At 38.7% G+C, this 27,035-nt stretch overlaps 2 protein-coding genes and 3 long non-coding RNA genes across 8 annotated transcripts in view; 3 read left to right on the plus strand and 2 right to left on the minus strand.

Moving 5' to 3' along the window:
• The first annotated feature begins 86 nt into the window (after positions 1-86).
• LOC136244746 (uncharacterized) lies at positions 87-2,689 on the plus strand. The gene is made up of 2 exons (XR_010695562.1): positions 87-738; positions 1,958-2,689. It is a non-coding gene; the product is annotated as an uncharacterized lncRNA (long non-coding RNA).
• A 2,013-nt stretch (positions 2,690-4,702) lies between these two features.
• LOC136244479 (uncharacterized) lies at positions 4,703-9,748 on the minus strand. 4 transcript variants are annotated; one of them, XR_010695331.1, is made up of 5 exons: positions 6,846-8,702; positions 6,710-6,795; positions 5,811-6,486; positions 5,530-5,601; positions 4,703-5,023 (listed from the first exon to the last, which is right to left on the minus strand). It is a non-coding gene; the product is annotated as an uncharacterized lncRNA (long non-coding RNA). The 4 variants fall into 4 exon arrangements; XR_010695329.1 differs by having other exon boundaries at positions 5,811-6,795; XR_010695330.1 differs by having other exon boundaries at positions 6,710-8,701.
• A 2-nt stretch (positions 9,749-9,750) lies between these two features.
• Positions 9,751-11,750, plus strand: LOC136244485 (uncharacterized). The gene is made up of 6 exons (XR_010695341.1): positions 9,751-11,009; positions 11,058-11,172; positions 11,222-11,269; positions 11,324-11,374; positions 11,423-11,507; positions 11,560-11,750. It is a non-coding gene; the product is annotated as an uncharacterized lncRNA (long non-coding RNA).
• Positions 11,751-18,205: 6,455 nt separating this feature from the next.
• On the plus strand, positions 18,206-19,360 carry LOC136243988 (large ribosomal subunit protein uL18m-like). The gene is made up of 3 exons (XM_066035520.1): positions 18,206-18,219; positions 18,713-18,863; positions 19,280-19,360. The coding sequence occupies exons 1-3, from the start codon at positions 18,206-18,208 to the stop codon at positions 19,358-19,360; spliced, it is 246 nt and encodes an 81-aa protein (XP_065891592.1).
• Positions 19,361-19,364: 4 nt separating this feature from the next.
• The window catches only part of LOC136243989 (notchless protein homolog 1-like), a 59,308-nt gene continuing 51,637 nt past the window's right edge, over positions 19,365-27,035 (minus strand). Inside the window, exons 7-18 of the mRNA XM_066035521.1 lie at positions 25,873-25,909; positions 25,362-25,517; positions 25,213-25,251; positions 25,079-25,163; positions 24,808-24,851; positions 24,658-24,757; positions 20,291-20,396; positions 20,195-20,237; positions 19,951-20,010; positions 19,773-19,900; positions 19,636-19,719; positions 19,365-19,383 (exon numbers count right to left, since the gene is read on the minus strand). Of these exons, the coding sequence (XP_065891593.1) occupies positions 19,707-19,719; positions 19,773-19,900; positions 19,951-20,010; positions 20,195-20,237; positions 20,291-20,396; positions 24,658-24,757; positions 24,808-24,851; positions 25,079-25,163; positions 25,213-25,251; positions 25,362-25,517; positions 25,873-25,909 (811 nt within the window). The 3' untranslated portion in view covers positions 19,365-19,383; positions 19,636-19,706. The remainder of the gene's footprint in view (positions 19,384-19,635; positions 19,720-19,772; positions 19,901-19,950; positions 20,011-20,194; positions 20,238-20,290; positions 20,397-24,657; positions 24,758-24,807; positions 24,852-25,078; positions 25,164-25,212; positions 25,252-25,361; positions 25,518-25,872; positions 25,910-27,035) is intronic.

Here is a 27,035-nt window from a genome sequence, read left to right on the forward strand (position 1 = left end):
ACGTGACGTCTTGTTGACGCACAGTCGAGCCGCTTGTGATAAACAGTGGGTGGGGCTAGGGGTGGGGTCTGGGCACGAGACTACGAGTTCAGTGGACGAAATAATTAAAATAAAGATGACTTCACGTGTACAGTTTATAAGACTGCTACACTCGTGTAGACCATTCCTGAGGACGAGAAAACCTGCAGATAAACCATACAGAGAAGAACTAGCTAAAATTACTCCACTAGCACAATGGGGTAAGGCGCCACTACAGGAGGGATGCTCCGAGCGAATATTTTTTTTGGGCACACTTTGGACTTAGAAAATTTTCACGAAACATTTTTTCCGGATAATGTTGTGTACATAGCCCGGATACTGACATGTTGAAGCCGACTAGTTCGCAGGGCCAACAACAGAACAACGTCGTGTTCTCCGCCAGGCTGGCAGCAGCTAGAAAAGAAGGGCGAAAAAATTGTTTTAGAAGAACTCTTTCTCCTGCCGTCAGAAATGCATGGACTCGCATGGACTGTCCTTGTTTCTCTCACTGGCTGCCTCATCAACTGATTATTATCTACTTTACCAGTTAGGCACTGGAGGGTGTACACAGAAGGCAGAGCCTGTTCGAGGTGTTTACCCATAGCCTAGGAGCCTAAGCGAAAATCTTTTACTAAATATCCTAAAGTGAAACTGATCTGTTAGTGACGTCTCGCACCTGGCAGCACAGAGCTATTCACAACTATTGGTGAAACTGATAATGTGAGTGTGAAGCAGCTTGTGTTTTATTCTTGTGACACCAGTGTGTGTGTGTGTGTTCGCTATTTAGACTGCATGAGTGTATCCATTCACTGGACTGGACTACTGGACTTGGTTTTTGCACATTCTGTGGTTGAAATGTATTGAGTCTCACAAGCCAAGGGTCCTGAGGGAACCTACAGCCCACTAATAAATGCTGAATATGAGCAGTGGAGTATGCTATAGCTGTCTTAATAATTTCACTGTGATTTATTGTGTCCTACAACACTTATTCCTTACCCTGGTATATAGTAATGCTGTAGGGAATGCATATCAGCAATAGTTAACCAGTGATCAACTCACCAGTTGACAAGATATCCTTAGTGAGCTCAAGGAGCAAGCTATATATAGTATAGTCTTGTGTGGCAAGACCTTTACTTCTGGAGAAAGGCTTAGCTACCGATTAGAAATTTTTCAGCGTGTGCTTAATTATAATCATTGCATCCCGCAGTACTGAAAACAAGTCCGTCCATGCTAGCTCAATTCCTGAGCTCACACTAAGGATATCTTGAAGGATATTGTCAACTGGAAAGTCGATCACTGGTTAATTATTGTTGATATACATTCCCTACAGCATTACTGTACACCAGGGTAGGGAATAAGTGTTGTAGGACATAATAAATCACAGCGGAAATATTAAAAACAGTTATCACATACTCTACTGCTCATATTCAGCATTTAGTAGTGGGCTGTAGGTTCCCTCAGGACCCTTGACTTGTGAGACTCAATAAATTTTAACCACAGAATGTGCAAAAACCAAAAATATACCAGTCCAGTGAATGGATACACCCATTTAGACTTACCCTATAGAGATGTTACTGTTTTTATGTACGTTAATTCGCCTATCAATGTATTACCCCACTATCCCGCCCTTGGGCATATATGGGGATTTCAAACAGCTGAATCAACTGACCCATAGAAGGGCAAACCTATTGTGTCAAATCCCCACTTATCCACACAGGGATATGACAAGTTATGTACAAGGAAAAGTATTTGTGTGCTTAATGAATCATTATCAAAATTAATGCCCCATAGTGTGGCAACAGTTTTGTGTCAATTCTTCCTGTAAATACATTGATAGGTGCATTATAGATATTATAATTTTCATCACTACATTATGTGGTAATGTGGTCATGATGTTGTGTGATCACATGTGTATTGGGTATGATGTTCTTGTTTGTAGGTGGAAACTCAGATATTGCAAGCAACTGGCCAGGAAATTTAACGTCTAATGAGGTAACCTAACACACTAAAGAATACCAAGAAATGCTTATTGGATCAAGTCATCTCATCTTCATGCAATCACTGTGAAAATAAGGACTCATTGTTCCAACTCCATGCCAGACAGTTTATGTGGGGGTGGCAAATAAGCCTTCTAGTCACTGTTGTATACATTCTGTGACCACTGCCAGAATGTTGGCAGAGCCAATCAGATTGCCTTGCAGGCTCTATGATAAAATAAACACCAATTATTAAAAATCTTACTGTAATAAAGGACTGAAGTTGAACAATGCCATGGGCTTAGGATCTTTGTTCCCCCTGTACAGAGCTCTTAAAATCATTGTTTAGTATTGGTTCGCTATGGATTTGTGAAGTAGTGGAATTGTCAAGGAAGACCTTCAGCAATGTTTCAAATACATCATGACATTAACAGTACAATTTTTGCCTCAGCCTGCTCACAGACGTGACTGGCTGGCACGATTATCCTTGGCAAAAAACAATAGTGTGATGTAATCTAATTACATGTCAGTGTATTCATGAAAAGTGTACAACAGTGACCAGATGGTTTATTTCCTGCCCCCACACAAACTGTCTGGCACGTGAGACTAGTTAGGTACCTATATACAAATGTTGCTCTTTTTTTTAATAACTGTGCATATTCAATTTGTGTTATTCAGACAAAATAATTGTTAAATCTGCAATAATGGGTAAATATGTGGGAGCTGATGAAAACAGAAAAGAAACTCACTAGTTTCTAATAACTATGTTATGTACTGTGCAAGAATTGTGTATGATCATAGTCCACAGATGTGGTTACTGTTAACCATTTAATTGAGTGACTGCCAGGCTACTTACTGGCTAATATAGAACATAGTTCTACATATATGACTCAACCATACAGTTAGTTAGTTACAGTGAACCCCTTGATTGTAGACAACCTCATCTGTCTAGGTTCCAAATCAATAGCAGTGGTAGTTTATTACCCTCTTACATCTTTATTATTACAAAGGACAAAAAATACCAATCTTTAAGCAGGGGCGTAGCCAGGGGGGTTCAAAGGGTTCGGACGAACCCCCTTTTCAGAGTTAAGAGATACTCTAATAGAGCAGTCAATTACTCTAATAAAGCAGTCACAATGTTCATGAGGCAGTGTAGCTTACCTATGAAGCTATAAATAGGATTTTATTTTACATAACAGACGTGATATAGTTGGTAAGGATAACTAGCTATTATTGTCGTGACCCTTTTTTTTTTTTTTTTTGGTCTTCAACTGGTTTTCAGCAAGTTTTTTTTGGTCTTCAACTGTTTTTCAGAAAGGTGCCCCCCCTCTTTCCAAACTAGAACCCCCCTTTTGGAAATCCTGCCTACGCCCCTGTTAAGAGGTTTCTTATCTGTTGGAACCACTATGTAATGAACCACTATGTATGTAACAAACAGTTTGAGACCAACTGATGAAATTTTACTGAGAAGTCCTATTCTATAGGAACCACAGAAATGTTTCTTTATAGTGGAGGGTACTTTAAGAGAGGTTCTACAGTACTTAAGTTAGATAATCCATTCAATGCTGCTTTAAACTCAGGAGTAAGAGTTACATAATGCAAGTCAGGGTTGTTGATCAACAGGAAGAATTGTCTGCAAAAGAAAATGAACAAGCAGCTACAGGTACCAAAACACACATAGTCAATGATTGATAAGTGGGTGTGGCTCCATGATAGTCTACAGGCTCCCATAAGCAGGCATAGCACTTGTTCTTGACACCATGCAGGCTATTGTTGCCTACAACAACACAATCCGACATGATACATAAATGCCCATAGAGAATGCTGTGAGCGTGGCTCCATATATCACTTAAGACACCAAAAACATTCTCAAATGGTGCATGAGTATGGGTCCACATTAAGTCTCTTGAAATGCAACCCAAATGACCTGACACTAACACACTATTGACCAATAGCACTTCAAGTTCACACATGCATATAGAAGTACAGTAAATGTACTCTATAAAATTGACGAGGATGCATTGATTTTTATTGCTGAAATTTTAAATGACATGTGCTCTTATACTATAGTACCTGAGAACTGATACCAGCAGTATATGGCTATGGGAGAGTAATTAAACTTCACAACTTCCTTTTTTATCCCCTAAATTAATTAGGCTATCATTAGTTGTACAAGAGATGGTATGGTAACACAATTAGTACATACATAAAGCATCCACTATAGCTGTCACAACAATGGATTACATATATCACACCTAATAGAAGTGAATACTTGATTATCTGAGCTTCGACTATCCACATACTTACAGTAGATGTGTCTGTTCTATTAGAGTATTTCGTCTAAGGTGTGCATTCCATTAAAGTAACTCTGTGTATAAAATGGGCTTTGACTATCCAAACTTTTGATTGTCTGAACATGTCTTGGTACCTAGGGGTTAGGAAGCACTGTACGAGTAATTTCTTTACAGCCATCAGCCAGGCATTGTTTAGACAAGTAAAGGACAATACGTTTTCAAGTACAACTACCTTATAAATCATGGAGTAATAAAAGTACTTCTTCAAATTTACCATTGGATAAAATAGTAAATAACGTGCACTAAATCTACTACACTAACACTAATGCAGCCTTCAGGTGTGGGGATACAGCTAGCATATTGTGTATTGAGGTGAGCATACATTCTATGTACAGCAAAATACAATTGGCTATATACACTCCAGAAAAAAGAATATACCATTTTCTTAAAGACGGTGATATCAATAACATGTAGCCATCAACAAAAATTAGTTGTGTGGAGGTGCTTTACAATACACACACTGGTGCTATTGTAATATACATCTAAATGCAAAACTTCAATCGTGTCTTTTGTTGTTGCCATTACCCTTGAATGCTCAATGTCAAACCATTCATTGTTAAACATAGATCAGTCATCTCACAAGATCACCGTGATAATATGGACTCATTGTTCCACACCTCAATTAGACAAGAAGTAGCTTGGTTAAAATTATTCACAATAACAATGTGAATCCACCTACAAATTAAGAACATCACACTCAATCATAGATCGTCACACAAAATCATCATCACCAGTGTTGGGAGTAATGTGTTATGTAATATTATTACTTTTGTGATATAACAAAATACGCTATAAAAACAGGTAATATAACTCAAGTTACTTTACTTACAAATGTAATGCGTTACCTAAGTAATATAGTTACTGTAACGAATCTAATATTACATAATATTATTACTCTAAGTAGGTTAGTGATCCACTGAGTAACACCTAGCCACAACGAAGTAATGAAGCCTACTGAATGAAGCTTATTCACCAGCTTCTTACTTATAACCAAGATTTGCACATTGTCCAACAATGCAATCATGTCACGTGATAAAGTGGTAGTTTCACACGTGACAGCTAGCCTAGGGCTGTGGACACAAAGTAATATAATATGTAATATTATTATAGTTACTTTATTTTATGGGCAATATGTAACTGTAACTAAATAGTTCAGTTGTAAGTAATATGTAATATGTTACCTTTATAAAAAGTCACTGTCCCAACACTGATCATCACATAATAAAGTAGTGAATTGTTACCTAATACAATACCTATAACACAATACATAAAATCAGCAACATTTCTGTAAAGTAAGGAACATCTGAGTGGCAAATTAGGGAAAAATATTACTTTATATTGTGAATTGTGATGTAATTCAGTCTTTAAATTTGATATTACAACGATAAAATTATTACAACAATAAAAAGCTTGAGACAGATACCTGATCAATTCAAATCACATTTATAGTAATTTCACTTACCATTACAACATGTTTTGGTATTTCGGTAGTGCATTCCAATCTTCAATTATAAAATATTTCTTTACAAACTTTTATGCACTGCATGCTTGTAGAATCTAGTAAGCTGCAAGGATTGGTGCATGTTACCATGAAACAACTGATACATGGTGATCATGTCTTCTCTAAATTTTGTATATACTAGGTGGGTAGTTGTAAATGATGGAGTCTTTCATAACAACGAAAATCACTAACCAGTTTTGAAGCTCTGTGTTTAAGTGATTCAACTCACCCTAACAATGAGGCCCATAGATTACAGCAGCATAGTCATAGAACTGGTCAAATCAAAGTTATCTCCAATACTACAAACATCATAGCGTCCGAGGACAAAACATCTCTTTATTAAGCCCATCAAAAGCACAACTGCTTGTTCACACAAATATAATACCCCTGTAAAACCATCCATGACAGCGATCAAAACTGAGGTTAGTTTCTACTGACTTAAAAGAGGCAATCAGGTGGCTTGTATTAGCAAAGCAGTGAAGATCTTGAGTGAAGCTTTATCTCCTTTTCCTGAGATAAAATCAAAAATCTTGATCACGATCACAGATGGTTTTACAGGACCATACATAGGTAGTGAATATCCCTTGTTCAGTCAGAATTCATAACACCAATCCTATATGTCTTTGTTATCGTCGCTCTGGGGAACCAATACCCACCAACTTCAACCATGCAACTGTCACATTAGTATAACTGTAATAGTAATTGTCTGTGGGTACATGTTGCCCACAGGCCATTAATGCAGGCTTGAAAAGCATATAATACATACACAGTGGTTCATTTATTTCACAAGAATAAACACAAGCTGTCACAGTTCCATAGATAATATATAAGGTATAATATCTGTGCTGTTTCATACTCACATAATCAATTTCACCAATAGCTGTGAATACCTCTGTACTGCCAGGTAATGCGAGACGCCACTGAGAAATCAGTTGATGAGCAGCCACTGAGTGAGACAACAAGGTAAGAACAGCTAGGAACACTGAGTCCATGTACTTCTGATAAAACGGCAGGAGAAAAGAGTTCTTCTATATAAGCTGGTTCTTCTGAAACAATTTTTTCGCCCTTCTTTTCTAGCTGCTACCAGCCTGGCGGAGAACACGACGCTGTTGGCCCTGCCGCGAACTAGTCTTCCACATGTCAGTATCCGGGCTACGTACACAACATTATCCGGAAAAAATATTTCGTGAAAATTTTCTAAGTCCAAAGTGTGCCCAAAAAAAAAATTCGCATGCTCCGAGTGGTACTATAACAGGAACCCGCGTAGTTTGGAGCTACTTGGAGCAGTTGAAAAGCCTAAGGGATTTCACCGACAGCGAAAACGAGTTGGAAGAATAGATTACCATCGAGGGGTCCGTCACGACCCTAGAATCCTGTACGAGATTCTGAATCCCACGAAATTCCAGGCAAGATTCCGGATTCCAACCCAAGATTCCAGATTCCAAGCAAAATTCCGGATTCCAGATATCCAGTTACAGCTAGCTACGGAACTAGCTGTGAAAAGCTCAATAATACTCTAGAAGGCGAGATAAAAGGTTTTCTGAGCGTAAGGATGATCCAGAAAGCTGCTTTTTATCTTGTAACAAGCAAGTAACTATATAGATCTAATGTTTACAAACTTTGTATACAATCAACTCAATTCAAAACAGATTATTAAAATTCAATAATCATAATATAAGCACAATGACAATTAGCCACCTCGGCAATTAAAAATACATGATGTGTCATACAATAATGTAAACACGTAGCTATAAATGTTAGCTACCTATAGATTCCACTCCTTAAATTTGCTGCATTGAACACAGTACCACAATTTTATATCATCACAGTAGTCCACACAAGCAGCATGAAACCATTTATTACATCTATCGCAGCATACCATCTTGCAACCATCATCTGGCATTTGACATAGCTATGCAGTGAACTTCAAATACTTCAGTGCTTAAAATCCTAGACTTATACGCTTGCGACGCCGTGCGGAGGGGAATTCTTTTATCTGGCAAGTTTCTAGAATCTCCTGTAGATGTGATCACAAATGTAGATGTGAATGCTTGGTATTACACTGTTAAAACAGGGGAGTAACAGTAACTAGGGGAGTGAAATATTTTACTCTGCCGGAAAGGCGAGTTTGGACTACTAGGAGAGTAACAGTAACCCGCTAAGGGTAAAGAGAACTCCAAGTAAGTGAAGGCACCAAACTGAAGAGTTCCCATTACCAGCTAGCTAGTAGCTAAGGTGAACCTAGTGAGCCCGCAGTATGGCTGAGGCCACATATGAATGAGCCACATGCAGGTTATAGCTGTCTCACTATGTTATTTTCTCCATTAACTAACCAGAGTCAATTCTAGCTACTAAATGTAAAAAAGGAAAGTAATTATTTAGGCTTCCTTTTCAATGGCAGCCATTTACTCATGTTTTATTTTACAGGCTAACCAACATAGTGAAGGAAACAGAGAGTACGAAAACACATGGATGTCTCAATGAACAGGAGGACGAATTGTTACTCAAGAATATTTTGAAATACGTATGTATAATTATTAAATACCATTTCTATTACAAGCGCATTATTTAGAGTGAAGAGTATTACCATAGAAACGGCTTCTTTAACAACAGAGCCGTGTTGAGTAGTTGAAAGCGGTTTGCTTCTCTGAGGAATTGTAGTGCTTAAAAGGTGATAATAAATTATTTGCTTGCTCGTGAATAATTACTGGACGTTCACTAGAGTCTATCTCGTTCATTGTTTCTTCAGGTACGTTTGAGCTCATATCTGAGTCTAGTCTGGCGCCGCCCGCCCCTTCGCATAAAGTAAGGGTCTGGTGAAATACAAATACCTAATCATTTCAAAAGGAATTCAATTAGACAGCGTACGTATTGCTTGTTACGTCAGAAAAGCATCGTGTTGCCAAGGCGATTTCTGTGTGAACGTCATTGGCATGCACTAATTGGCTAGCGCCAAATCTGAGCGCTAGAAATGATTTAGTATCTGTATTTCACCATAGATACTAAATACATAATGGATTGGAAACGCAATACATTTTACGGTTACGGGCTCGATACGGTCACGTGATGACATTTACGGGGCACAGCAGCATTTTCAATAGGCACAATACATTTTTGTCGAATTCGCCCAGAGTTTTCTCGAAAACAGGTGTCTTTTTTAATTCGTTCATCCTTTTTTTAGCACTCTCGAAGGTATGAACTTTTCTTTAGTATAGCATGTATCGCTAGACTTGTTTTCACAAAGCCAGGAAAACCCCCACAGCCACTACCGTCATGTAGCCATTCTTTCGCTTCGCTTACGGAAAGTAACTGCTGTACAGTGCTAAAAATAATTATTTTGTATTCATTACGATGTGGCGAAACTGTTCAGCACTTCTAAAACTTCGTATGTAATACGCCCTATGCACTAAAACCCCCACACTAGTTTTTGAACACAAATTTCGCGTTCCTTTCTTCACACCTTCGGTTGTACGAAACGACTAACCTTCAGTCACAAACCAATAAATAGCTGAATCCTTTAGCAATGATTTAACACTTTATAAAACCTGTAATAGTAGTCTCAGTGTTAAGAACAACTGCAGTTTGTACACTTGGTAACGTTGCCATAAATCACGTGACCGTATCGAGCCCGTAACCGTAAAATGTATTGCGTTTCCAATCCATCCGTGTTTTTCAGGTTTCTGGCGAAAATCAAAGCATTAACGTGATCAAACACGTGATCCGTGCTTCGAACTGGCAAGGCTTACATATCTTGCAGCATACTAGCAATACTTGAACGTGTACAATGATCGGCAAAAGGTGCGAGTATTCACTTTAAATACCTTGCACGTTCGAGATATTTGAATTACAGATCACGTGTTTGATCACGTTTATGATTATGCTTTGATTTTCGCAAGAAACCTGAAAAACACGGTATGTATTTAGTATCTATGATTTCACCAGACCCTTACTTTTTGCGAAGGGGCGGGCGGCGCCAGACTAATCTGAGTCGTCTCGTGTGACACACCGGTTTATTAAACTGGCTCCAACAGAAGTCACCACTGCTCGTGAGGGTTTAGGCGCCTTATTGTGATACGGCAGAAATAGTTCAAGACTCAGGGAAAGAGAATAAAATTCGGCCCGCGGCGGACTCAGTCGTATCACTGACTGGTACCATAGATAATGTATGCGTTCCTACTGGATTGGAAACGCCCGTATTATTTACGTAGTGACGTCATAGGCCATCCTCGTTTCGCTGCGCGTAAACTTTATGGTCTCGACAGGTGGAAGATTTCGCTGTTCTTGTAACCAGCAAATTAGTGTTTGTTGTTTACAGCTGGGTTAGTTATCACCTACACTAATTGGAGGCTGGACTGGGTAGGGACGCTGGAGGGCAGTAAACAATAGCGTAAGAAAATTCAGGTTCAAAGGTGAAATATGGTGTTTCAAAACGGTTGTGCAAATTTCCTGAAGAAACAGAAAGTGTAGCATTGTTTCTTTGCTGCTGTTTACACCACTTGTAGCAGGTAGAGTGTAGTAGGCTAGCTAGATATTCACTGCTTCACTGTATATTTCCACTGCCTCGATAAAACTTCAGAAAACAAGCACTACTTTGTGCTATTGTTTAGCTCAAGCTGAGCAGTGCTGAAGCATAAAATTTATTTCAATGTATCACACATTTCTTTGGTTGTGTAAATGCGGTGACGAGAAGTTGGCTAATAGTACTGCTGTTGAATTATTAGCTGGTGCGTACCTGCCATTGTCACCTGTCGCAAACAATATTTCTCCCAGTGCCCGCAGACACGCTGTGTTCTTGTTCAGTACACAACGCAACACAATAAACAATGTAAAAGGAATGTCCACGCCTTCAAACCGGCCTTCAAATAAGCAAGAGAAAGCCAAACAGCCACTCAACAAATTTCCCAATGTTTGGCGCACCGTAACTAGGATAGGAAAATAATTTAACTGGCGTTTCCAATCCAGTAGGAACGCATACATTATCTATGCTGGTACGTACAGTATTCAGCCCATCCATGCTCACCGCTAGCTACTAGTAGTCAGTGTGTAAGAAGTTGAAGACTTGAGGGAGGAGAGGAAAGCCACCTAGCTTAAACATGGCGTACATATCATGTCCGTCTGCCTTCAGTTGACGTTAGCAGCCGGACACAATGATATTGCCTGGTAAGGTCAGTAGCCCGTATCATTGTCTTTTTACATAATTACATGCAGATTCACTGGAATTAACTAGTAAGATGTATGTACCGTCTGCAGTTAACAAGAATCTTTGATACAATGTACATTGTGTGTCTTCAACTTCATCAACTTTCCAAGTTATTCTTGACCTGTAAGGAGATCATGTTTATAGTTATGTAAGCACATATTTACTTCTTTAGCATGGATGTCTCAATGTCACTGAGAACATAGAATTTTTACAACATCCAGTAAGTGTGTTAACATACAGTGACTGTGCATCAATTTGTAAACATATATTACAGGTGCCACAAGAAATCAGTGAACAAATAGACAAACAAAATGATGAACTCCAGGTAGCAAAAAAGTGTTGTTTTGCATGATAGCAACTGTTTGCCTTTTAGCTTACACTACCAATGCTGCTGGTCTGGAAGAATTGTTTTTACAAGTTTGTTGGCAACTGTGTGTGACGTACCTTCAGCCATAAAGGTAACAAGTATATGATTGTTGAATATTTCTTATATACTGCTATTTACTACAGCTGATAACATGTCATGTGGCAGGAAGTAACTCCAGTGAAGTGGCAGTGAAGCATCGTTTGCTGATGAAGCCTTGCTACTAATCTCTTTTTTTTCAGAGACTTTCCAATATTATAAAGCTGGATATTGTAAATATTTTGTTACAGTTTTGCTGTATGTCTTTAACATCATTTGAAATTTTATACGGAGTTATTTGCAGAATTTCGTGGAGTAAAGGAAACGCCTTGCATGCTTATGTGAACTCTCCTAGAGTAACTAGAACTCCCTACAATAGATTTTTCAAAGGGTTCCTGTTACTCCTTAGTGGGGTGTTAGTTACTCTCCACAAAAATATAGGGGTGTTAAATCCTCCCTACACTGGGAACTCCCCTAGGGGAGTAACAGTTACTCCTTATTTTTAACAGTGTATAATTCTTCAAGATCAAAACTTTGTGACCTGGAGGAAATTCAAACGAGGACCCAGAACTAGTAGGTAAGAACTTGCTGTGCATGCTAGGATCATGTGAAAATTGTTTCTCTACAAATGTTTCCATTGTTTTAACAGAATCTGCATGCATCCATGTAAGCAATAGATTCTTCCGTGTCAAATCCTGATGCAAGAAAACATTTCTGTACATATCCTGGTAACCTTTCTTTCATCAATGATAACAACTCTGGTGAAGAAACATCCGGCGAGGCAAAATTCGAGGCAAAATCAGAATCACTACGAACAAAAACTAAATAAAAAAAGCCATCACAAATAAATTTTTAAAATGCATACCGTCACTGCATGGCCACTGAGCTGGCGAGGGGCGAGGCTCTGGGTTAGCTATCGCACTATTGCTCGCTGCTCACTAGGCTACTGGTATCTCGAGTTAGACACAGCTACGCAATCAACCACGTCACCTCGCACGTCGCGGACCACGTTCTATCTCTCTTGAATCCGTAAAAAGTCAGCTCAAACACTTTGAAGTAACGTTCAAAGTTATAGATTCAAAGAACAACAGGCCCAGATACAGAACGTAGGCGCGCGCTATTAAAATATCCGGAAGTCTCCTGAAATAAACGGACTTCTATCGAGCCAAAGATTCCAGATTCCAAGGCAAGATTCCTGATTCCGTGTGGGATTCCGAGGGATTCCAAACGAGTTGTACGGGATTCCAGCTCGTGACGGACCCCTCGATTACCATAGATTATATATTCCTATGAGATTACTATCACAAGTGAGTAATTATCAAGTCTTCTATGATCAATACAAAATTAAAGAAGATTTGTATGAATGGAACAAATAACCTATCTCTTGCAGATTTGTATAGGTAATCACACACATTTGAGTGCAATTTTGGCTGTTACGAGTACAATTATTCCATAATTGCATGAAAATGTGTGATTGCTTACTAATCACATAGTGACCACCCTTCATGGTTTGTAGTACACATCTATCCAGTTCTATGTGGCCATTAACTTCTACCAGGTGATTGCATCATCCTTCTTTGTATTACATCATTTGTTGTTGCACTTAAAAGGCTTCACGTGTCAGCAATTCTGATTGGCTAATCAAAATGTCTACATTTGTTGCATTTAAAAGGCTTCTATTGTCAGCTTCTTTGATTGGCTATTCATTATATCACTTTCTTGTTGCACTTAAAAGGCTTCTGTGATTCTGCTATTTTATTGGCTACTTTACAGTGCAATTACAGAAACAAGGCCTTGTGATTTGGGATTAATTGCACTCCTACTATTGAGACTAATGTATGGCAAATTAAATCACTATGTGATTATTAACGTAAAAATTGGCATCTTCAAAATAATTTGCTAACTACTGGACTAACTCCCACTTGAACAGTGACAGTAAATTCTGTTGCCTTCTTGGGATGGAAATCAATTGAAATAATTATCTTCTGATCACAAGATGACGAGCTCTAACTCCCGGAAATGACGACACAATACTGCACTTCAACCTCTGTGAGCAAACCTTCACCCAAAAGTATTGGTAGTTTGATTGGTGAAGCATGATTTCCGCCATTGCATCATTTAGACAGGATTGTGGGATCCAAAAACAGATTTTCATACATGAAGGCCAAACGAATGATAACCAAAACTTCCTCACCTCACAGTAGTCACCCGTCAAGAAAGAAGTCACGTACCAAGTTTGACTAATTTCTGAGGTTAACTATCTGGGTGAGCCCGGCATTGGGCAAAAATCATTGAAATAGCATCTTGTTTTCATCACTTGCTCTCTTAATAACTCTCTCTCTCTCAGTTTATTTTTGCAATTTCTAACAACAGTGCTAGTTATGGATCTTAAAGTGTTTTATGTCAAGAATTATGGTTTAAGTTGTTGAGAGAGCAAGTGATGAGAAAAAGATGCCATTTTGGGTGATTTTAGCCCAATAACAGGCTCACCCAGATAGTTAACAACCTCAGAAATTAGTCATACTTGGTACGTGACTTCTTTGCTGATGGGTGACTACTGTGAGGTGAGGAAGTTTTGGCTATCATTCATTTGGTCTTCACGGACAAAAACCCGTTTTGGACCCCAAAATCCTGTCTAAATGATGCAGCAATCTTTTTTATTATTAAGGTTTTGCAGCACAAGTGCGAAGATCTGTAGGACACCTGGTCCTACAATCAAACCACCAATAATTTTTGGTAAAGGTTTGCTCACGGTTGAAGGCTGAAATGCAGTATCGTGATAAAAGATTGTCATTTCCGGGAGTTAGAGCTCATAATCTTGTGATTTGCAGATATTTCAATCAATTTCCTCGCCAAGAAGGCAACTGCCACTGCAGCTGTATTTAGGGGTGCAGTAATTATGCCAAAATAATTTTTAGCATAATGCCAGAATCATTATGCTAGCATTTTGAAAGAATTATTAAACATTTCATGAATGAATGATCGATATACTCTAATACAACACTCACCAGATCGAGATGTATACTCTAATAGAACATTTACCTATATATATTCTAATAAATCAATCAATCCTATTTTTTGCATGTTACTCTATTAGAACAATGAAATATTTTGTTTATGTGCAATAATTTACCATAGAATTTTAAATACACAGTCAATTCTACATTCCTATTTCAATTTATTGGAATAATTTTGAGAATAATGCATAAATTTTGGAGCATAATGCAAGCTTTTTCCAGGAAATTCTGAATAGGATAATGCAAAGAATCATGAGCATAATTACCTTAGCCCTAGCTGTATTCAAGTAAGAGTTAGTCCAACATGTAACAGTAGTTAGTGACTTATTTTGAAAATGTCTTTTTTTTTACACTATTAACCCTAAATACACCAACAGATGAGTGGTAGCTTGTTTTAATGCTTTTAAAATGTGCCTGGAAAATACCTTACCCAGCTTATAAATTACTGTAGCTTTGTTTGCTACTGCACAACTTAGAGTATCTGTAGTGTTAACTACGATAATCACTAACATTGGCTGTGTGAACTCCTTCAAGGCCTCTGAGTCATTAGTTAATCCAATAATATCCTTTAGTAACCATACCATTACTTCTGTCATGACCTTCTCATCAACTGCTTTAGCACCAATATTGGCACATATTTAATATTCAATTTCCATCCTGATGATAAGTAGGCTATAAAAATAGCTTGCATTTGTATGGCTTACTTAGTGGTAGGTCATTAACAAAATGTGACCAGATCTGTGAAAACCCAGTATAATGGTGGATTTTTGAATTTGTTAATAATACTGAATATTTACAATCTATGTAGCCAAATGTGTGCTCTGGTAAAGTTTCAGCCTCATATGCCAACAACTTCGTTAACAGCCCTACAAAGTAGCAACAACGAAAAGATTGATTTAAGTATATATAGACAAGTACACTTAAAAAATTGGAATTTCAACTAGAGTAGGGACCATAACACATCGATAAAAAGTACTGAAACAAGCTGGAGTAGTGCATGAATCAGCTCTATGAACATTTTATGTAGGTGATTTTCACATTTCATGTAGGTGAGTGGGTGAATGACCATTAGCATGAAAGTTATCCACATAAAGAGAGTTAAATCTTAGTGGTGAAGTTGAAATGTTTCTAAAAGTCTCCTTAACAGTATTGGCTTACAATGAAGGCAGTCTATAAAACACAATAGAAATGCTCTCTTGTAAAACTAAAGATTCATTCATTCACAAAAAAACACTGCTAAAGTTACCTCATATGATGCATCACTAACTGTCTGGTTGGCTAAAGTGTTGTTTGTCATTTTAAAAATCATTTTAATCACAGTAAAACAATAAGAAGTGTTGTATCCCTACTGTGTATTTCCGTTGTGGTATCTTGAGCACTGTAGGGATATAACACTTCTTATTGTTTTACTGTGATTTAATATCATGCACTACTCCGATGTGTTATGGTCCCTACTCTAGTTGAAAATTCCAAAAAAAATTGTATACTTGTTTGTTAATTTTTTTTGTAAAATAAAATTATTATGACTGGTGAACCCATACGCATCAAAAGAAAGAAATGGCACAGTGCTCCAGCTATCAATTATCATCTGAAAAGCGAAGTATATCCATTACGCTTCATTGTCAGCTATGTTATACAGCATTACGAATCAAGAACTGTTTGAAAAGCATCTCTGCAATCAAAATAGCTACTATGAAAGATATGGACAATTTCCAAAGCCATCATGTGCTACCGCCAAATCAACACTTTTTGTTGTCAACAAAGATGAATGGGAGACAAAGGAGGACACTGGTAAATCCTTGAAGAATGCATTGTACATACTGCAGTAGGCTAAAAAGCACTTCTCGGGCCATAGCAATGTTGAACAGTGAAAAAATCAAGCCCGTAGCCTTGGCCGTTATCGAGTTATGCTTGTCCGAAGGCATCAGTCAGTCAGTCAGTCACTAGAAAATTCCGTTTAATAATTTTCTTTTTAAATTCCGTAGCAACTTGTTTAAAGTGTTTTGGGTCGATCTGATGGCTTGGTTTTACCTAGCCAATACTACTTCATCATCATCAGGGAAAAGTGAGGTTCGTTTTTGGGTGATGTGTTTCATGGGCCATGCCTACAACTTTGTGGTCCCTACTGATATGATTACAGATGCTTACAAAAGCAGTTGTAACTTACAAACACAATGATATACGGAGTTGCTACTTGAACCATCATGTTCACCACAAATAGGGGGAATCCTATGAAATCCACGAAGAAAGATTGATCATGTACGATCACTTCAACATGACACAAACAATGCCCATAACTCATGTTGTGCTGCAACAAAACAAAGTTTGAGTAGGCGAATAAGATATCAAAACTTTTACTGTTAGGCTCTTTCTTCACATGCTCATGTGTTGAGCTGATTCCACAAAAACGTTTAGTAACATAACACAAAATTTTGGAATTTGGTACTGCTTAAAAATTTCATAGGTTTCATTCAAAATCATTTGTGACCGGATCTGCAAAAACCTGGTGCAATGGGTAGAATACTTTTGTATTAGAGTTTTAAAATGCTTTTTTCCTTACTATATAGTCAGCTAGTAGTCTTATTGTTTTATTAATCCCTGCATTCAGTTGAGAGCCGTAGTCTACTTTTTTTAATCAGGACTGGACTGTAAAATTAATGTTTGTTCATTATAGAGTTCAAGGTCAGTCATGACTCAGCACACAACAGTGATCACACATTATCTGGTACGTAGCAAGGTCTTTGGTATCATATGTAACCAACTGGGCGACAACCCAACTTGTTTGCATTTTCCTCAAACTCTATTTGTGACCTAATTTTAGAAAACCGTCGATGTCTGCACAATTTTCAAAATGCATTTTATTGTTTTTTTGTTTTCTACAGGGAAAGAGGAATGGACTAGCCAAGTTTCCGCTTCCTAAGTTAAGCAGCGTTGGAAATACAGCACTAGACAGCCGGACAAACAAATAATTTAATATGTACAGAAGCTATCTAGAAAAGAATCTACAGGCGCTTACATAAACCATCATAACTTACTGATACAACGACGTACGGAATTGAATCTTGGCTCATTGTGTTCACCATGAATTTGTGCATCTACCAAGGTATAATTTTTTCCCCAGCCATGCTTCTTTGTTCGAGAAGGAAGGCAAATTCACTGAAAAACGATCTTCGGTAAATTCTCTCGTCACCGCAACGTAAACAAACGTCTGTAACTTTTGAATCTTTTCGTGTATGGTGATAAAACAAAGATTTTTGTACTCTCTATGGACAGGCAAACAAGATGATGCCCAGGATCTGTCCATTGGCGGCTTAATTTGCCCACCAGCGAGGCGATAAAAAAAATTGTGTAATTTTTTTTCTGGAGCTTGCATTTTTTACCCATAGTTTTTAAATGCATTTTCTTACAAAAGTACTGTTGTGCGTATATCAACAGTTTTCCAAAATTCGGTCACATTTTGTGAGAGGGCTAAACCAATAGGCTGTTAAAAGCTTCAGCCCTATCTGGTTAGTGCTTTCAGAGTTATAGCGATAGACAACAAGAACAAAACAATTGATTTATACACAAGAAAAATATTACAGGCATTCATTTAATTGATTGTAAGCCTCAAGTGTAACAGGCTACAGAGTCGGGACTTGTGTCATTCTATTCACCATGAACTGGGGCATTCATCAAGGTATAGTTTTAGCCTAAATACACCCATACTGTTGAGCAAGAAGGCTATTGAAGTTTAGAAATGGTGATGATAAAGTAATGCTTTACTAAATACACATAATCACGTTTGCCTCATGGTAAAACTAAACCAAGATATTCCTACTCACCATGAAGAAGCAAATCCATTGGTATATTTTGAGTCTTCCTTCACTGTTTACTGAAGTGATTAAAACATGTGTAAAATTATTTATGTAGCACGCATCTTTTACCCAATGTATTTCAATGGCACAGAATAATGCAAACAAGTCAGATTTTTGCTCAGTGGGTCACATATTAAATTGACAACATGTGATCAAAACTGACAAAGCACAGTCCATGAAGTGATGCCAATAAACATTAAAGAACATTAGACATGACATTAGTGCAATTCATTGTACAGTTCCAGTGAAGGTTGTGGTAGTTCATATTTTAGCTACATATCTGTACAATTCAAGACCACCTGTATGTGACATAATTCCTTCAAATGTTCACTGTTGTCTGCTGCAAATACGTGTTCATTTATTTCAAATTATCCACACATCCCTTACAGACTACAGCTGGAGATCACCAACTATCACATCACAGGGTCAGTCACTCATAATAATGGTACTACAGTGGTGGAGGCATCAACCAGAGAGTTCTGTATAGCAAGACACTTGTTCAAGACAACTGATGTGTCAGCCAGTCACAATATTGGTAGGGTACTAGCTCATTGATGTTTTGAGACTGGATTGTATCGAGTATTGTGGGAAGACGACTGGACCATCAAGAATAACCCTAAGGTACATGTGTGTGTGTTGGTGTACATACTAGGGCTGGAATAAAGGTCAAAATTTAACCTCCCAAACTTCTTAATTTCTAGAAAACTACCAAAGCTTTGTTGATTATGTCATGTTAGTAACTTATGATCATAATTGGTGTACACTCTCACTCTTTGTTGCAGCTGTAGTACAGGATCTAGTAGATTGCAAACATACCAAAATATGTCAATGATAGTGCTTACAGGTCCATGACTTTTTGACTGATTAGATACCAGTATCCATGGTTACTAAGATAGTACATACGGTGGAAGTATCTAATATGATAGTAAATCATCAGTTGTGTTCTATCTCACTAGGTAGTGTCATTCATCAGTGGTGTGAGAAGTGAGGGACTACTACTGAATGAACCAAAATTTAGTGAAAAAGAAATGTTGTAAATACATCAAGATTTTATAACATATGTGACCCAATTTGCGAAAAGGTACCTTTTTCACACATAAAATTTGACCCATTTTTTCAACTTTCAAACTTTGTAACTTTTGTATCATTGCAAGCACGTGTCTGTAATTTTCCATGAGTATGCTTACATTATGTGACTACATTTTGATACAAAACGAAAGTCAATCAGTTCAAGGAGGCAACAGTTATGACATTTTGTTTGGTGGTATGTCAAATGTGTGGAAAAGGTACCTTTTCGCAAATCCAGTCACATATGTCATCAAAAGTATTTATAATGAGGTTTCACTGTACTTTGAACTCAATAAATATATAAAATATTCATTATCATCTTCTCCATCTACACAAGAAGACGACATGGTCACACAATGTCCACACATGATAATTGCTCACATTTTAATATGTCTATCTCGTCCACCACTAGCCACTTGTTCCCCATTAGTACTCCAGTCAACACTAAACACTTCATCAACATGACCTGGTAGATCCATCAGTAACTTCCTGTTCTTAATATCCCACACCTGTAGGGAAGGGTGGGTAATGAGTGGGTGGGGCTGATGGTGCAGGTCACCTTTAGTGTACTATCTGAACTACTACTACACAATAACCTGCTGTCTGCTGACCAGGAGATCTGTATGGGAGGAGATTACGTGTATACAAATGTTTAGTACAGAACTTGAAATACTATAAACAACTAGTACAATATTATGATAGGCTTTGCAGCTGTTGTTTGAGTGGAAATGGTGTCTGCCTGTATGACCCTAGTAAACCTTGTAAGTTAACATCTTCACAAACACAATACTAGTCCAGCTCACCTGATATACAGCACTGACATGACCCCTCAAACTGGTGATGTACCTGTATGGTGTGTATACTAGTAACATTACTAGTGTAACTATCTCCTCACTGACTTGCCCGTCCTGCCATCCCATAACTTCACTGACTTGTCAAATGAAGTACTAGCAATGAGACGAGCATCAGGAGAGAAACTGACTTGATTAATAAGTTGTTGATGACCTAAACAATATCACAACAGTATCTGATGTTAGTGACCACTCAGAGGCCATCATGTGATGATATACTGCTACATGTGATATACCAAACATGACACCTAGTGTACCTTAGCTGGAAGGCACACTGTAGTGTTGGAGAAGGTTTGTGATGGATACAGCATGGAATTATATTTCGTGAGTTTTGCTGCATGTAACACTGGTATTTCTCTCTTACTATACAGTACAACAGCAGTTAGTAGCTCTAAGATAAAAAAAATACAACGAATAAAAAGTAAAAATAGTCACATTTCTAGTTACGCATGTGTTCCAACACCCACTTTTCTTTCTTTTGCTGCACACGATAGATCGTGTCATGGCGTCTGAAGAAAACTCCGAGACCGTGACTAACCTAGTTGAGAATGACCAGTCAGAGCACAAGAAACGCATCTCAGAAATCCTGGATGATAGAGAAGCTAGGGATTCGTTGATCCAGAAGCTTAGAAAAGGTGGCCACGTGGCAAGGTATCCACCGAGTAGTGGGGCTGAAGCGTTCATGTTCCCTTCAACAAGTAACATGTTTTCTCAAATGAGCAGCAGCCCCTGGTTGATGTTTCCATCGCCACACTATTTTGGGAACCAGCAGCTATCATGTCCACAGGTGTGGGTTAGTCCCTCCCTGGTTTACTACACCAGAGCGAGGAAGGACATTGTGAGTTTACTAGATGCTAAAGAAGTGATGGAATTCGCTACCTTCAATCCAACAGTAACTGATGACAGCCGCATGGGAGGTGGGAGACATCATTAACAACTACCTGGAGAAGAATTTTAACCGGGAAAGGTCTGACAGAAAGAAAATATGAGGGGCTTCTCAGAGTGAGCAACCAAGAGGCTGGAGCACGAGAAAACTCTAGCAAAGGTGACAGGAGCCAGGCCAGGACAGAAACGACAACAAGACCCCAATGATTTGAGGCATTTTTTGGAGAAGGGTGTCCCTGCAAAGTACGGCGGCAGGAAACACCAGCGCCACCAGCCATACTCCAGGCAGCATCCCAACCTCAAGTTCTCCAAATGGAAGGGAAAGAAATGAAACAATTAGTACAACACATACTGTATGTATGCAAGACCAATGCTTTTTGAAAAATATTATTACCCCTATTTCACTTAGCCACTTTCCGGCTGCGGGGTGGCTCCCATATTGTGTTAAGACATGGCAAACCATAACAACCGACCAATGGGTACTACAAAGGGTTACAAACTTGAGATAATGTCTACCCCACTTCAACAATCTCAGCCTTTGACAAGGACGACCAAACACTGGTGGCAGAGGAAGTGCTGAAACTGCTGGACAAAGAAGCAATAAAGGTTGTCAACCCATGCCCTGATCAGTTTGTCAGCAGGATTTTCCTGGTTCCCCAGAAGGAGCCAGTAATCAATCTCAAACCATTAAATCAATTCATGGCAACCTCACACTTCCAAGATGGAGAGTCTGGCCATGCTGAGGAATCTTCTGAGACCAGGAGATTGAATGGCTTTGAAAGATGCTTACCTGTTGGTGGCAATCTGGGAGGGGCATTGGGAATATCTGCAGTTTGCATGAAGCAGTAAACTTTATGAGTTCCAATGTTTCCCCTTTGGATTATGCAGTGCTCCAAGAGTTTTCACCAAGCTGCTGAAGCCTGTACTAGCATGTCTACGCCACCAAGGAGTTAGATTAGTTATGTACCTGGACAATATGCTAGTGATGGCCCAGAGGAGAGAAGAGCTGGAGGGGCAATTACAACAGATAACATCGCTGCTAGAGACTTTGGGTTTTTGTAGTGAACCAAGAGAAGTCACAGCTGACTATGTCACAGACAACACCTTGGTTTCCTGATTACACATTCATCTGCGTATGGACAATCAGACAACCGTATTTTAAGTGAACTGCATGGGAGGAACATGATCCCTGGCTACGAGCAGACTGACAATCCAGCTCCAGCTATGGCAGTAGTGTCTAGAAAGGAACCTGTTCCTGTCAGCAGATTATCTACTCAGAGTGGACAACTTCATAGCAGACCAGGAGTCCAGGTCAGTCCAGTTATCAGCAGAGTGGCACCTGAAGCAGGAAGTGTTTCAGCAGATAATGGCAGTGGAATGCTCCATGGACCTGTTTACCTCACAGTTCAACACCCAGCAGAAGTAGTACGTGAGTTGGAGACTCGACCCCAATGCAATAGCTACAGATGCCCTGCAAATACGTACCACAGACCAAGTGGACAGAATATGCTTTTCCACAATTCTGCCTAATAGGCAGTTGCCTCAGGAAAGTCACAGAGGAGAAGGCTTCACTGGTACTGGTAGCTCCAGATGGAGGTCTCAACCATGGCATGGAGCTTCTGATAGACTACCTTCCAGATCCTTCCAGACGACCCAGAGCTGTTGATGGACCCTTCCAACAACCTACACCCTTTAGTAGAAACAGGACGGCTGTGCCTAGCCGCCTGGAAGTTATCCGGCACAGAGAGCAGAATTTCTGGAGAAACTTCCAGACTATTGGCAGTAGGTTGGAGCAATGGAACAAACAAAGCTTATGAGAGTGTTTGGAAGATGAGTATTGTACGAGAGCCCAGGGGCCTGAAGTTAAATCATAATTTAGGGTTGGAACGAATGTACAAATACATCCTCTGAAGCTTCTAGTGAAAATATTTCTAAAGTTTCAAAGCTTTTTTACAAATGTCATGTCAACAATTAATTAACACAAATGATGGTTATTAGGGTGTACACTGTAGTACAAACTCCTACACTTACAGCTCCAGCACAACCATTGTTTAAACTATAACTAACCAAAAAATGTTAATGGCAGCTACCACAAGGAGTGACAACACTTGTACAACCAGTTTAACTTGTTAGTATCCATGGTAATGCATTTTGGTGGAGTAAAGCAGCATCCGAATGTTATGAAAACAAACGAAGCTTCAAACTATTTGTCTCAACCCTATCATAATTATATGAGTGAGATGAGCAAATGTAACCCTACCCACCCATTATGTCTCTTTTTCCCTCCCGTGTTATTTACTCTGTATGACTCACTACTCTAGCAGCAAAATCACAAGTGGGTGTTAGAGCACATGCACAACCGGAAATGTGACTATTTTTCATTTTATTTGTTGTATTTTTCATCTTAGAGCTACTAATTGCTGTACTATTGTGTAGTAAGAGAGAAATACCAGTGTTACATTTGTTTATAATTTAACTTCAGGCCTCTCGGGCCCTCATCAGATCATCAACTACAATGCACACATAAGAACACTTGACATCATTACTAAGATCATGTGTGATGAATAGTCCATTTCTACATAAGCTAAAGTATCCACAGTATGGTAATGAATACTAATTTATTACACATTGCGCAACATGCGATGTCCTTTGGGAGGCCTTAAAATGTATTGAAACCTATGGGACTAAGGTCTTTACACTTCACGGGAGCCCAAACAATACTGTTTATTCTTATTATAAGAACGTACTTTTATAGCAGCCACTATACTACAACGATGACGTGAAAATTGGAAAGATATGCTGTGTTGTGATCGAGAAATCAGCGATCTTGTGTCAAATGGTAGTGATATATTAAGTTTTAAAGGCTGCATCTTTCCTAAAGTGAGGTAGTTTTACTCTTATAAGTATAGAGGATCGTTAGGCAACAAAACATGGCCACTAAACCTACTGTAACGGGCGAAATAATCGCCTAGCATTGATAGAATCACAGCGATGAAAGATCGCCTATTTCAGCAATAAAATTTGCATAGCGCTGTTCCCAGCCTTGTAGAAACGTAGTAACAAAGTTTATCTCACTAAGTAGACTTTCTAGATGCTGAAAACAAAGTCACTAGAGTCTTCTGCCGTGCTAAAGTTGCTTCTTTCCGCTTTACAACACAGCGAATCTTCACAAACTATATACCATCGTGATGCTAACAACCTGAAGATTACAATTTTGTTCTCATAATAAGAATAAACGGTACAGTTTAGGCTCCCGCGAAGATTTCTTACCTCACTCCCATAGGCTTCAATACATTTTAAAGGACCGGATGTTGCACAATCGCAATTATTAACCACCACATTCCTTAGCCCTTGTGTGAAAATGGACTATTTTCTTACTAGATGCACTGACATGTGACCACACATACTTTTATGGCCAACTGTGACCCTCCAAATGGGAAATTTTAGGTTAGTGTATATAATAAGGTCAACTACATGTTGTCCAGTAAGTGTTGTTTAAATAATATTGTATTTCACTGTACTGTACCCACCTGTCATTCTAGCCAATGGTTTCTTACCAGTGGATGGTTGCCATAGAAACAGTGTAAAGTAATCAGATCCCAACACAAGTAGTTCTTCACTGATCACTTCCTAATATGGTAATAACCAATGTACCATCAGTACCTATTACTGGTGCTCACCTTCAACTTGTTATACCTTGTTAATGACAACTGGTGGAGGTCACCTGTGTAGAGATCCAAATTAACAACACATTATGTAATGTTAAATAACATCATTACATATCAATCAAGGGAGTCTTCTGTATTCATTGACAAATACAGTAAATGTTAGTACTGTTAACATCATGACATGCCAAAATGGCTTCAAGAGTAGACATTTCACCAATAAACACAGATGTGCATGAGAGGGCAGGCATACAACATTTCTAGCCAGAGAACTACTACACAATACCTTCTGGTTTAGACAGTCTGTCATTAGCTGGTTCATATGGTCCAGTCTTTAACACATAGTCAGTGTTGAGACATAGTGCGTTCACCTGACAGGAGCTCACATGATCCAGTTACTACTACATGTACACCACTAACCCAGTGACCATGTCCTGATAGTGTCCTACATAATATTCCCTATGGAAGGGGAAATATGTCAACTCTGTAATGTGGGTATGGATAATACATGTACATACACACACACGCACGCACATACGGCAAAAACACACACACAAACACACACTCACATCACGGTCTCTCCACACTTTCACAGTCCTATCTTGTGATGAGGTATATATCAGTCCCTCTCCTCCCCATCGTACAAAAGTCACTGACTGACTGTGACCAGTTAATATCATCACTGAATGAGCCAGCCTTGTATCCCATATGTGAACTGTACTATCCTATAGTGTGGAGTACATACACTACTATCCTATAGTGTGGAGTACATACACTACTATCCTATAGTGTGGAGTACATACACTACTATCCTATAGTGTGGAGTACATACACTACTATCCTATAGTGTGGAGTACATACACTACCATCCTATAGTGTGGAGTACATACACTACCATCCTATAGTGTGGAGTACATACACTACCATCCTATAGTGTGGAGTACATACACTACCATCCTATAGTGTGGAGTACATACACTACCATCCTATAGTGTGGAGTACATACACTACTAATAATACATACAGTATACTATTCATTGTGTACTATACAATCTTGAGTTATTGTGTCCTGACACTGACCTTAGATGAGCTGGCCAACAGACGACAGTCAGGATCCCTACCAGGAATTATGTACCATAAAATATTATATAATTATCAATGCACAATATAGTGTATACACAATAAACAGGTTGTTATGTTTGCTGTACACAAAGTACAAATGTTACAGTGATCGTTATACCTACATACAGTAGCTTTCACAAGTAACTAATTCACTATACTTTCCGTTGGCATCAACAGAACGGTAGAACAGAACAGAGCATCGACAGATCCATTGCAGACACAAGGTATGCATATGAGCTTACTTACTTACTGATGCATTGGTCTCCATGACAACCATGTTATCCACTGCCTGTGGCCACTTGGGGATTTCCCTAATTGCTTGCCAGTTACTGGGTCCCATATACACACCTGTAGATATAAACTGATAACAATTGTATCATGGCATGTAGAAGGTCAAATTTTTCACACACTGTGTATGTAGTAGAGTATGTAATACTGTGCATAACTGTGTAGTAGTAAGAGTATTATTAAGGGTGGTAGAGGGAAATGAGGTGGACAACTTCACACATTTCACTCACCTTGCCAGCTTTACATCCTGATGCAATCTTCTTCCCATCTGGTGACCAGGCAACACTGAGGATCCAGTGGGAGTGAGCTGTGTGTGTAGGATGAAAGAGGGAGATGATCAACTCTTTAGTATGTACATTATATGTATAAATAACAACAAAGGTAGCGCCAAATTATGCTAGCTGTGCAGTGACTATTCTGAGCATTACGGAATAATTGTGAACCACAGAAAATTTGACAAGGACAGAGAGAGTATTGACAAGATAGAACGTTGCATCTAAAAGCTACATGATAAACACAAATCTTAGGATCTGTGGAAATATACTCAATGCCACTGCATGTTTGCAATTGATAGTGACCTCCAACAGGCAATACCTTCCAATGTCAGATACAGACCTTGATATACTCATTGACTATCCATCTTTTAATTGACTTTGTCCTACTGGAACACAGCACCATCTTCAGAAACAGACACACCAGTGTGACTGAACATGTGATTAACACAGTGGATGCCCCTCCCGGTTAAAGTGCATGTCAAACTCATTTTATTTCATCAAATGTGTGTATATATCCAACTACAGGTAATAGTAGCTGTACCTAGTAATAGCACTCGG

The sequence above is a fragment of the Dysidea avara genome, chromosome 14 (genome assembly GCF_963678975.1).
Source record: "Dysidea avara chromosome 14, odDysAvar1.4, whole genome shotgun sequence".
NCBI lineage: Eukaryota > Metazoa > Porifera > Demospongiae > Dictyoceratida > Dysideidae > Dysidea > Dysidea avara.